The following is a 12,372-nucleotide window of genomic DNA, read 5'->3' on the forward strand; positions in this document are numbered from 1 at the left end:
CATAGTCAGTTATGGCCAGATAAGGCCACCCTCTCCTCCTCCTATCAGATCTCAGGGAGGTACAGGCCTTTTAAACAGAGAGGTCTTGAGGTCAAAAAGGAGGGGAGCCTCAGGATCTTCCAGGAGCCAAATAAAGGAAAACAAGTGAGAGCTGAGGGGGCTGCTCACCTCTAAATAGAGAGGACAACAGACTCTAGCCCCCTGCATAAATCTTAAATTGCCAGGGCAACATGTGAGGCTGAGGCTTCACCATCACTTTTTTTTAAATACTTGACCTTCTTTTTTCAGAATAGTTTAATGTTCACAGCAAAACTGAGCAGAAAGCACAGAGAGTTCCACAGGCATCCTGTCCTCCCAGGCACAGCCTCCCTCATATCAACCTCCCAACCCAGGGTAATACACTTGTTACAATTGAGCATACAGGGACACATCATTATCACCTTATCAATTTAAGACAGAATTGCTTTACTGCCTTAAAAGTTCTCTGTGCCTCATGTATTTATCTCTCACTCTTCCCAACCCTTGGAAACCACTCAACTTTGTACTGTTTCTACACTTTTGCCTTTTCCAGAATGTCTATAGATGGAATTATGCATTGTGTTGCCTTTTCACATTGGCTTCTTTCACTTTGTAATATGTAGTTAGGTTTCCTCCATGTCTCTTTGTGGCTTGATAGTTCTTTCCCTTTTAATACTGAATAATATTTTATACTCTTAATTTACCCACTCTCCTTCTGAAGGACATCTTGGCTGCTTTCCAGTTTAGGCAATTATAAATAAAGCTACTATAAATGTTTGTGTGCAGGTTATTTTGTGAACATTCTTTTCAACTCATTTGGCTAAATAACAAGAAGTGCAGTTACTAGATCATATGATAAGACTACACATAGTTTTGTAAGAAATTTATAAACTGTCTTCCAAAGTGGCTGTACCATTTCGCATGTCCACCAGCAATGACAGTGTGCTCCTATTGCTCCACATCCTCGTCGGTAGTTGGGGTTATCAGAGTTTTTGATTTTGACCATTCTTATAGGTATGGAGTGGTTTCACATTACTTTAATTTGCAAGTCCCTAATGACATGTGATGTTGTGCATCACTTCATGTACGTATTTACTTTCTGTATATATTATTGTTGAGATGCTCATTTATATCTTTTGCCCATTTTTAATAGGGTTGGTCCATTCTTATTGTTCAGTTTTAAGAATTTTTTGTATGTTTTGGTTAACAATCTTTTATCAGATATGTCTTTTGAAAATAAATTTTTCCCAATCTGGGAGTTGTCTTATTCTTTGTGGTATCTTTACCAGAGCAGAAGTTATAATTTAGTGAAGCCCAGATTATCAATTTTTTTTTCATAGATGCCCATCACATTTTATGTCAGAACTAGAAAAGGTGAAATTCTTGGTCTGAAGTCGCAGTTATTAGTCATCAGAAGAGACAGTCCACAACCCTGCATGGAGTCCAGATGAGGAAACTGAGTGCAAACTTGGGACCTGAGGATCCCAGGACAGAGAGCACTAAATGCTTCGAAGCAGGGGTGGTGGGTTGAGGTGCCCCTACATTTCCCTCATCTGGGTCCCATAGAAAGTTAAAGATTCTACTTCACAACACCAATAGAAGGAGGCTGAGGCCCTGCCAAGAGCTGACAGGATAATTCTAAAAGTAATCAGAGTGGATCCTTTCCAAGCCAGAACACAGAGAGAACCCAGTCAGCCCCCAGCAGGGTTGGCAAGCTGCAGCCTAAGGCACATTGTAACTTCCTCAGCTGAGTTCTCAGGGGACAGAATGACGAAGAACAATAGCCCAGTCAATACTTAGAGCAGTGTTCTCAAGGAATCCTGCAGAGACGGTTTCTGAAAAGCCAAGGTAGTATCTGCCTACTAAAGGTGTTCTCAGGATCTCAATCTCTCTTCTCCAGGCACCATATCACCTGCCCTTCTGGCTACTCTCCTACCTGTTGTGCCTAATCACAGCTATCATGCCTCGAGGTCAGAAGAGTAAGCTCCGTGCCCGTGAGAAACGCCAGCGGACCCGTGGTCAGACCCAGGATACCAAGGTTGCTCAGGCCACTGCAGCAGAGAAAGAAGAGTCTCATTCCTCTTCCTCATCTGTTTTGGGGGATATTCCCTCCAGCTCCCCTGCTGCTGGCATTCTGCAGAGGCCTCAGAGAGCACTACCCACCACTGGTGCTGCAGCTATGTCATGCACTGGATCTGATGAAAGTGACAAGAGCCAAGGTGAGGAAAAGGCAAGTTCCTTCCAGGCCTCAACATCCACTGAGAGCTCAATCAAAGATCCTATAACCAGGAAGACGAAGATGTTGGTGCAGTTCCTGCTGTACAAGTATAAAATGAAAGAGCCCACTACAAAGGCAGAAATGCTGAAGATCATCAGCAAAAAGTACAAGGAGCACTTCCCTGAGATCTTCAGCAGAGCCTCTCAGCGCATGGAGCTGGTCTTTGGCCTTTCCTTGAAGGAAGTCAACCCGACCAGTCACTCCTACACCATTGTCAGCTTGCTGAATCCCACCAACGATGGAAACGAGAGCAGTTCCTGGAAATATCCAAGGAATGGGCTTCTGATGCCTCTACTGAGTGTGATCTTCTTAAGTGGCAACTGTGCCAGTGAAGAGGAAATCTGGGAATTCCTGAATGTTTTGGGGATCTATGATGGTAAGAGGCATATCATCTTTGGGGATGCCCGAAAGCTTATCTCCCAAGATCTGGTGCAGGAAGAATATCTGGAGTACAAGCAGGTGCCCAACAGTGATCCCCCACGCTATCAATTCCTGTGGGGTCCAAGAGCCTATGCTGAAACCAGCAAGATGAAAGTCCTAGAGTTTTTGGCCAAGGTGAATGATACCATCCCCAGTAACTTCCCACTCCTTTATGAAGAGGCTTTGAGAGATGAAGAAGAGAAAGCCAAAGCCCGGCCCAGAGTTGCAGCCAGGCGTGGCACTACTGCCATGACTAGTGCACATTCAAGGGACACATCCAGCAGCTCTTCCCACCCCATGTGAGATCTAAGGCAAATTGTTCAATTTGTAGTTGAAAGACCTGCTGCCTTCTGCTGTTCCTGTGCTGCATGAATAACTCGGTGATATATCTCTTTGTTGAATTTTCCTGTGATGTTTCTTAAAATAGAAAGGTTATTTAAATTCAGAATATAAGCTTAGAAATGGCATGCATCACACACTTATTTCTGTTTATCAGGTTGGTTTAGTAATAAGAGTTTGGTTTTTGAAATACAAATAGAAAATCTGAAAATCGTTTTTGTGATACAGAGCAAAATAACATGGCGTTGGAGTAAGGTTATTTTTAGAAATTTAAAATAACGCCACAGTAAAATAGAAGAATCTGAAGACAGAAAGAGAAGAAAAGCAAAAGTTGCTTTATTTTTGATTTATCTTACTACTTTTAGTCTTTTGTTGTTCATAAATTTGAAAGTTACATACCTGGTTTGCTTAGATTATTTAAGAATGTGGAGGCTTCGGCCAAGGTCAATGACAGTGTCCCCATTGTCTTCCCTCTATTAAGAGAAGACTTTGAGAGATGAGGGAGACAGTGTTGCAACTGCTCCTGGCATGTTCCAGTGTGATGTCCAACAGTGTCATCCACTCCTTGTGAAGTCTGAGGTATATTCTTTACTTTTAATTAAAGAAAATATTAACCTTCTAATTAATAGAGGGCCAAAGAGGAGTTGGTGGGAACATCATATATAATATATTTGTATGTAAAATGATTTATCTTTTCATTTTCCTGTTTTTCAGTGTTCTTTCTTTTAATTGTAGAATTATTTAGTTTCAGAATCTAAGTTTATGAATGGCATGAAAAACTCATTTATTAAAATATGTCAGGTTGAAGAACAAGAACTTTTGCATTATGTAAAACAATTTAAAATCTTTAAATCTTTTTCTGTGATCTAGAACAAGACAATATGACATTAGAATACAGAATTTGTGAAAAGGAAATTACCTAGCAATAAAGTTGGTGGGATCATGAAATAGAGAAAAAAAAGTAAAATGTGGTCAATTCTTGCTTTGTTTTATTCCTTTTAGTCTTTCTTTGTAAAACTGAAGTATATGTATCTGGATTGGGTTAGCTTTCTCAGGAATGTGGGAGAAATTAAATAGCAATACATTTGACTTCCGGCTCACTTGCACTTTAATTGTCCTAATATTAATTGAGCAGCTACTCTTCAGAGGGCTCCTAGCTAGCACTGGATAAGCAAAAAAATAAAAATTAAAAAAAAATAAAACCCTGTCCATAGAATTTTAGAATTCAACAGCAGCTATCACATAATGAAGGTAATGAGATAGTCCCTAAGACCTAAAGACAGTTGAAAAGAGGATATAAGAAGGTGGGGGTGTTTCTAGGGGAAGAATCTAGTGTAAATGTCCTAAGCAAGGTAATTGAGACTCTGGGAAACTGAACATACTGCAGTAGGAGGTAATTTTATGTTGCTGCATAGTGACTAGATGGGGCGCACCGAGCAGGGGGGTCACACACTCAGATGATGGATCTCAGAGTTGAGAGTTAGAGACTGGAATGAAAAATTGCCCTTAAAAGTTACTTTGGAATTGTGGAAAAAAACAGAGGAAATCTTTGCCTGGGGTAGGGATTGAAAATGGCCTGTGCTCTTGTCCCAGCGCAAGTGAATCCAGTACACAGATTAGGTGTTTTATGCACATAGTCCCCGGGGTGTTTCTGAGAAATAAAGGTGTTACTCCTTTAAGACTGGAAACTCATATGCCACTGGGCTAATACTCTGCCATCAGCTGGGGAGCCAGAATCCATTCCATTAAAAGGGCATTCATTTTTCTTTTCTTTCATGTGTTTTGGAAGTTTTAAGGGACATCTAGATTTTTGGTGATGGTAAAATAAATGAATATAAGGGTGGTTTGTATGAAAGGCTAGAGTTGGTCTTTGAAGCAAACCCTAGAAGGTTTCAGTTGCTTTCAGCTGAGAAAGACAACTCCACACTCAAACTATGATTCAGTATGGAAAAGATACTTAGAGTTTCTTTGTAAGCTGCATTTTGGGCTGATTTGTAGTTTCATGTCTTAGAATGTTGTATATTCTTTGTTATCACTTGGGCTTAAAAAAAATCAGCAGATTTCTTCTGAATCAACTACAGATGATTTCTTCTGTAGTTGAAATAATCATAGTAATAAGCATTGTTTAAAGTCTCAATGCACTCCAGGGCTTTGCACATGTTAACCACATTCCACCAGTCCTACATCACAAGGCTTATCAAGCCCATTTCACAGATGCAGAGCCTAAGGCTCATAGAGTTTGGTAATGTGCCCAAGTTCATACAGCTAGTAAGTGATAGGGCTGAAACTAGACTGCTGATCTGAATTCCTCTAGAGTCCACACTGTTCCACTCCTCCCAAACTGAAGCTTACCACAAGTTGCTTAATTCATTTTCTTCTGCTAACCCAAAGTGTATCTCAGGTAACAAAGAAGAGGTCTATGCCCCAAACACTGATTGGAATACAAAACCAGAGCAAGGATAATACCAAAATAATTGACACATGTAAGTTAAAGACAGAAAGAAATAATACTCGGTGACAATATGATCATCAACAGAAGCAAAATCAGATAGCTTCAAAAGATCGAAAGATTGCAAAATCATCTGGCTTCACCCTTTTCTATAGAAAGTAAGTCTTTTAGAAATACCCTTTGGTTGGTGAAGTGAAAGAACAGATCAGCATGTTTTTTCCCCTGAGAGCACAGTATCTGTCCTAGGCTCTCCACCTTCCATTTCAGTTTCCCAATGTCACATTACTTCTGGGACAGGGACCTCTTCTCTGCAAGCTCTGCAAAGAGGAAATTGATCAAATTTTTGCAGAGATGTGACATTTCCCTGGAAGACATTGATCAAGAGACAGGAGCCAACATGAGAACCCTCATGAATGAATAGTAGGGTGAAAACCATTTCAAAATGTAAGGTTTCATCTAGACCCTTCAGGAGGGTGACCTCAGTTCAGTAAACAGAGGAGTCCCAGGTTCTGATACATGTAAAGGCGAGGAGCAAAACTGTGGAGCTCTATTGAGGCCTGTCCTTACTATCTGTTCTTGCAGGTTGCAAAAGAACTATGATCATATGAGGATCATCCAGAATTCCAACTCCAAATTCTCAGGAAAACAGGACCTTTATGTGAGAGGAGCAGGTTCAGGTAAATAAAGGGTGGAGTTATAGGTTTGCTCACTTGTCAAGGTGAGAGGCTGAATGTGGACTAAGGGTTAAGAAGAGGCCTCACAAAAAGCCCCAGGCGGGGATGGCAGGTTGATTTCTGCCCGGAAAGTCTCAGGGAGGTGACTGGTTCCGTCTACTTGGGGCAGCGTCAGTTTCACAGAGGGAAGAGGTTGAGACTCTAACAAGAATCACTGTAGGACTCTTACGTGTTATGCGGGGACTCCACCAGCAGACAAGACCACACAGAGTTCATCCCGTTTTGAAGCACCAGACAGAGCTATCTGCCTAAGGTGCCTCTCATTTCCGCCTGGAAGGTCTCAGGGAGGAGAGCATCTGGCCCTGAAGGGGGAGTCGCTCTAATTCTGCCTGGAGAGGAAACCGGAGCCGGAGCAGGAGCGGGAGTCCTAGTGAGGAAGACCTCTCCCCAAAAGAGGGACGTTCACAGAGTCCTGCCACTGCTGTCAGGCCTGTGAGGCCCAGGCAGGGGTGGCCTGTATCGCATGCTCAGATTTCCACCGTGGGTTTGAGGGAGGTTGGGGTATTGTATGGAGGCTGGCAGATTTGGGTCAGCAGGCGGAGTCATCCCAGGCTGCTAGATACTAAGGTAAGGACTTCTAGGGGGTACGTAGAGATTAGCAACACAAGAACAGTGACCTCCCATAGCATCATGCTCCTGCCTTCACCCTTCAAAGGCCCCAGGCTGCCGAATGTGGCTCATCCTGACTTCTGCTTTGAAGGCGAGGACTCCAGCACACGTGGTTCGTCCTCACTTCCATTATGAGGGCAAGGAGCCAAGCGGATGTTGCTCATCCTCACTTCCGCTTTGAAGGGTGGGGCAGGCGGTGGGGGAGGGCGGGGCCCCGGGCGGATGTGACGTATGTGATGGGGAGGGGGCTGACCCCAGGCGGATGTGACTTACCACTTTCGCTTTGAAGGTGAGGAGGCGAGGAGGCGAGTTGCGAGTCGCCAATTAAGGGGCGCAGCGTCGGTAGGCCGACGGTGAATTCTCAGGACTGGTCAGGAGTCAAGGTGAGGACCCTGAGTGTAAATTGAAGAGACACCTTCACCCGTAGCAAATAGGGCCCCATTAAGTCCCGCTTTTGCATTTGGTCCTGGGAGGCTTTAGGTAACCAGTGGGTAGTAACTTGACTGTCTCTTCGGCGACTCAGGGAGATGAGAGCTTTGGTATAAGGCATATAGACTCAGGTCTATGGCGGGAGGAGTCTTAAACCCTACTAGGAGTCATGGACAAAGTTCTGTGTGACGACTGAGGGAGTCGGCGATTCAGGGAGATGAGAGCTTTGGTATAAGGCATATAGACTCAGGTCTATGGCGGGAGGAGTCTTAAACCCTACTAGGAGTCATGGACAAAGTTCTGTGTGACGACTGAGGGAGTCGAAGACTCCAGAACAGTGGGGCCAAAAGTCCCGCCCCTGCTGTTTGCACATGCAGGCCCCAGTCAGCCTTGGCGGGATGTGGCTCGCTATGATTGTGAACTTAGGTCCAAGGAATATGAGGACCTTTGTCTACGGGGCATAGTCTCAGGACCATGTGATGGGTGGAGTCCCAGAAGGAGTGCCGAGTGGAGGTGGAGACCCTGAGTGAGGAAATGGGGGCTACTCAATACACAAGGGACAGAGCCGCACCTGATGCTGTCTCTGGGAGTCCCAGGCCAGAGCTGGTAGCTCACGTACTCCCTGTTCTGCCTTCAGGGGCTTAGAGAGAGGAGGACCTTGGTTTAAGGCCTCGCTGCTCTGGTTCAGTAGAGAGATAAGAGTCATACGCTGTGACAAGTGTCAGGGTATAAATTCTGTATGAAGAATGAGGTAACCACCTAGTCCAGAACAGGTGGGAATGCACAAAGTCTTACCTCAGCGTTCATTCCTGAGAAGCCAGAGTTAGAGCTCTCAAGTTGAAATTCTCCTCATTTCCTTCAGGGGCTATTTCAGGTACATAATGGCTTTGGTTTAATATGAAAGCCCTTCTTTAGTACAGGGAGGAGGCCCAGTTCCTAACAAATGGTGAAACTGAGAAAGTATGAGGGGACCCCTCCAAGAAAGAAGTAACCCACTTAGAGCCCTATCCCCACTATGAGACCTGGGAGATCCAGGTATGGTGACATGATGAGTCTCACTCACTTCTTCCTAGAGCATCTCAGGGAAGTGAAGAACTTCATTAAAGGGGGCAGCCTTGTGCTAGCAACTAGAGGATTCCCAGGTAATTCCAGGAGTCAAGAAGAAGACCCTGAGAACTGGGGGAACCACTCATCCCATAACAGTGAAAGAAACAGAATTCCTTCCTGATTTTCAGACTTGGGAGACCAATGGGCATTTGTAGCCAGATGAGAAATATTTCACTTCTTCCTCAGGGAGTTGAGGCGGGGGGTTGTATGACTGAATAGGCATTAGATCAAAACAGAGAAGACACTGAGGGAGGAATAAGATGAGCACTGACCCAGAAAGTGGGGCTTCACAAAGTTCCACCCCCTCTCAGCCCTGGGAAACCCCAGGCAGAAGTAGCCAGATGTGTCATCCTCTCAAGTCTGGCCCTGGGTACTCGAGAGAGGTGAAGGCATTTGTATGAGGCTGGAAGAATCAAGTGGGCTTAGAGAGGAGCTCAGATTCTACCTGAGTGAAGACAAAGAGAACAACAACCCCAGAACACTGGATCCCCATAGATGACAGGGTGACCGGATGTGACTCATGCTTTCTTTGATTTTGGGATTATGAGGAAATGAAAATCTTAATCTGATGCAAGGGGTCTCAGGTCACCAGAGGGAGAATCTCCAGGTTGTGTCAGGTCTCATATAGAAGACTTGAGGGAACTCCCACCTCATCAGTGGGGATCCCTCAGAGTCCCTCTTTATGTCAGCCCTAGGAAGCCACAAGCATAAATGTCAGAAGTGCCCCTAAATTCCTCTTCAAGATTAACAGAGAAATGAAGGTCTTAGTCAGATGCGTTAGCAGGAGGAATGGGAAGCATTTTAGGCCCTCCCAAGTGTCAAACTGGAGACCTTGAGCAAGGACCATAAGTGGGGCTACACATCACAGGGCTTCAACTTGCCCACCACAGCTTTCAGCCTCTGGAGAATATGGGCAGTGTGGCCAGATACAGCCACCCTCATTTCCTCCCCTGGGTCTCAGTTAGATGTAGGCCTTACTATGAGTAAATGTCCTCAGGTGTAGAGAGAACGGAGCCATAGGCCCTTCTGGGAGTCAAAGTATGGGCCATGGGTGTGGAATGAAGGTACCATTCATTCCCCCAAGCCCCCAACCCATACCTCAAATAGAGGAAAAGCAATGATGCTAGCCCTGTCCATGCACTTAGCTCTCAAAGGCCCTGGCCCAGAGTTGTCAGGCTGAGACTTTTTATTTCTTTGCATCAGTTCTAAGGGAGGTGAGAGCTTAGTTCTAAAGATGCAGCACCAGTCAGCAGAAGAGAGGTTCTCAGACCTTAGCTTTAGATGAGATGAGGACTCTGACTGAAGATTGAGGTCCAGCTAGCCCAGGACAGAGAGGGTCCCACAGAACTGTCAGCACTGCCACCCCGTCTAGTCCCCAGCAGGGATGGTGGACTGAGGCAGTGCCTCATTTGTCTTTGGTGGATTCCAGGGAGCTTTGAAGTGTCAGCTTTAGAGCAGCGCAAGAAGGTGGTCCCAGGCCCTTCCAAGAATAGATATGAAGATACTGTATATGAACTGAGAGGGCCCTTGGACACAGAGGGAGTCTACACTGCCAGTCTCTGCTCTCACCCAGTCAGCCCCAGGCAGGATTGGCAACAAGATCCTAGTGAGTTCCTAGAGCAGTGCTCTCAAGGAAACCAGTGGAGGTGGCTCTCTAAAAGCCAAGATAATACCTCCCTGCTGCAAGTGCTCACAGGATCTCATTCTCTTCTCCAGGTACCACATTTCCTGCCCTTGTGCCCACCCTCCTGCCTGTTGTGCCTGACAACAGCCATCATGCCTCGGGGTCAAAAGAGTAAGCTCCGTGCTCGTGAGAAACGCCGCAAGGCACGAGAGGAGACCCAGGGTCTCAAGGCCGCTCAGGCCACTGCAGCAGAGAAAGAGGAGTGCCCCTCCTCCTCTCCTGATTTAGGGGATACTTCCACTAGCTCCCCTGCTGCTGGCATTCCCCAGGAGCCTCAGGGAGTCCTACCCACCACCACTGCTGCTGCAGCTATGTCATGCACCAAATCTGATGAAGGTGCCAAGAGCCAAAGTGAGGAAAATGCAGGTTTCTCCCAGACCTCAACATCCACTGGGAGTGCAATCAAAGATCCTATAACCGGAGAGGCAGGACTGCTGATGCATTTCCTGCTAGATAAGTATAAAAGGAAGCAGCCCATTACGAAGGCAATCATGCTGAAGTTTGTTGATGAAAAGTACAAGGGTCACTTCCCTGAGATCCTCAAGAGAGCCTCTGACCGCTTGGAGCTGGTCTTTGGCCTTGATTTGAAGGAAAACAACCCCCGTCGCCACACCTACACCCTCACCAGCAAGCTAAACTTCACCAATGATGGAAACCTGAGTGGTGATTGGGAATTTCCCAGGAACGGGCTTCTGATGCCTCTCCTGGGTGTGATCTTCTTAAGTGGCAACTCTGCCACTGAGGAAGAGGTCTGGAAATTCATGAATACATTGGGAGCCTATGATGGAGAGGAGCACATAATCTATGGGGAACCCCGGAAGTTCATCACCCAAGATCTGGTGCAGGAAAAATATGTGGAGTACAAGCAGGTGCCCAACAGTGATCCCCCATGCTATCAATTCCTGTGGGGTACAAGAGCCTATGCTGAAACCACCAAGATGAAAGTTCTCGAGTTTTTGGCCAAGGTGAATGGTACCACCCCCCGTGCCTTACCACACTATTTTGAAGAGGCTTTGAGAGATGAGGAAGAGAGAGCCCGCATTCTATCCAGTGTTGCAGCCAGGCGTCGCGCTATTGTGCGTACTAGAGCCAGATTGAGCAGGCTCTCCCACCGCATGTGAAAACTAAGGTAGATTGTTCACTTTGTTTTTGAGGCAAGATGCCAACATTTTAAAGTAGTGAGAAACCAAGATAGAGTTAGAGAGATCATGATATATAGCTTCTTTGTGTTCCTGTTAAACATTAGTATCTTTCAACTGTTTTCCTTTAAATAGCATGTTTATTTAGAGTTGGAATCTATGTCTACGAATGACATGGATTCCACATTTATTGGTGTTGCCAGATTTAAGCATAAGAGTTTTGATATTCTGTAAGACATTTTGAAATCCTTGAATCATTTTTGGGTTCAAGAAGAAGAAAGCATAGTGTCAGAGATTTTCTCAGAAATGTGTGAAAGAACCTTACACAACATAATTGGAGTCGTAAAATAGAGGAAGAGTAAACAAACCATGTCAATTGTTTTCTTCATTCACTTTGCTTTTGTAAAATCCAAAGATATACACCTGGTTGTCTTTAAGCTTTTCAAGAATGCAAATAAATAGTAATAATTATGTTCCTTGTTCAGTGGCTCATTTATTCTCATCGCAAATTGAGCATCTGCTCTTAGTAAGGCTCTGTGATAGTAGTGATTGTTTAAAGAAGACCCTTTCTTTGCACACAGATTTTTAGTCTTAAGGACAGTTATTTAAGGAAGATGGCAAGATATACTCTACATGTCCAGATTTTTTTTACATAAAAAGCATGCATACAAAAACAGATAAAAGAAGTGAGGATGGTGGGAGAAGGTTCAGATAAGAGCAGTCAAGTGAAAATTTCCTTAGCCAAGGCACTTGGTGGTATGGGACAATACAAGTCCCTCATTGGGAGGTCATTTTAAGTTCGCTTCATGGTGAACTGGGTGAGGTTGTGATAATCATAAGAAGGTGCAAAACCTTCAGATCATGAGCGTTGGAATTGGGAGGCTAAGCCTAGAAAGGGAAACTGCCCTTAACAGTTATTTTGGGATTGTGGGTAAAGGAGATAGATCCTGTGTCTGGGGTAGGAGTGGAACAATACAGTGCTCCTGTCCCAGGGCAGTCAAACACAGTACACAAACTAGTTGTTTTATGCACATTGTCTCTGAAGAGTGTTTGAGAAATAAGGGTTATATTTTCTTGAGGTGAGATGCCAAGAAGCCACTAAGCTAACACTGTTTTCCCTAAGGTTGTGCAGCCAGAGCCTACTGTATTAATTAGGTCTTCTTGTG

At 44.8% G+C, this 12,372-nt stretch overlaps 2 protein-coding genes across 3 annotated transcripts; both read left to right on the forward strand.

The window, feature by feature from the left end:
- Positions 1–1,842: 1,842 nt before the first annotated feature.
- MAGEB4 (MAGE family member B4) lies at positions 1,843–3,572 on the forward strand. The gene has a single exon (XM_002762750.6). The coding sequence runs from the start codon at positions 1,979–1,981 to the stop codon at positions 3,017–3,019; it is 1,041 nt and encodes a 346-aa protein (XP_002762796.1). The 5' UTR covers positions 1,843–1,978; the 3' UTR covers positions 3,020–3,572.
- Positions 3,560–11,678, forward strand: MAGEB1 (MAGE family member B1). Of its 2 annotated transcripts, XM_078364271.1 has the most exons (4): positions 3,560–3,634; positions 6,087–6,181; positions 7,137–7,230; positions 10,100–11,678. In XM_078364271.1, exon 4 carries the CDS (start codon positions 10,160–10,162, stop codon positions 11,186–11,188), a length of 1,029 nt encoding a protein of 342 aa, XP_078220397.1. In that variant the 5' UTR covers positions 3,560–3,634; positions 6,087–6,181; positions 7,137–7,230; positions 10,100–10,159; the 3' UTR covers positions 11,189–11,678. The 2 variants fall into 2 exon arrangements, with proteins under 2 accessions (XP_078220397.1, XP_002762805.1); XM_002762759.6 differs by lacking the exon at positions 7,137–7,230.
- The last annotated feature ends 694 nt before the right edge of the window (positions 11,679–12,372 follow it).

This window comes from Callithrix jacchus, chromosome X (assembly GCF_049354715.1).
Source record: "Callithrix jacchus isolate 240 chromosome X, calJac240_pri, whole genome shotgun sequence".
Lineage (NCBI taxonomy): Eukaryota > Metazoa > Chordata > Mammalia > Primates > Cebidae > Callithrix > Callithrix jacchus.

Coding starts and splice junctions, on each gene's coding strand:
- MAGEB4 (XM_002762750.6), top strand. CDS start 1,979: ATGCCTCGAGGTCAGAAGAGTAAGCTCCGTGCCCGTGAGAAACGCCAG.
- MAGEB1 (XM_078364271.1), top strand. CDS start 10,160: ATGCCTCGGGGTCAAAAGAGTAAGCTCCGTGCTCGTGAGAAACGCCGC.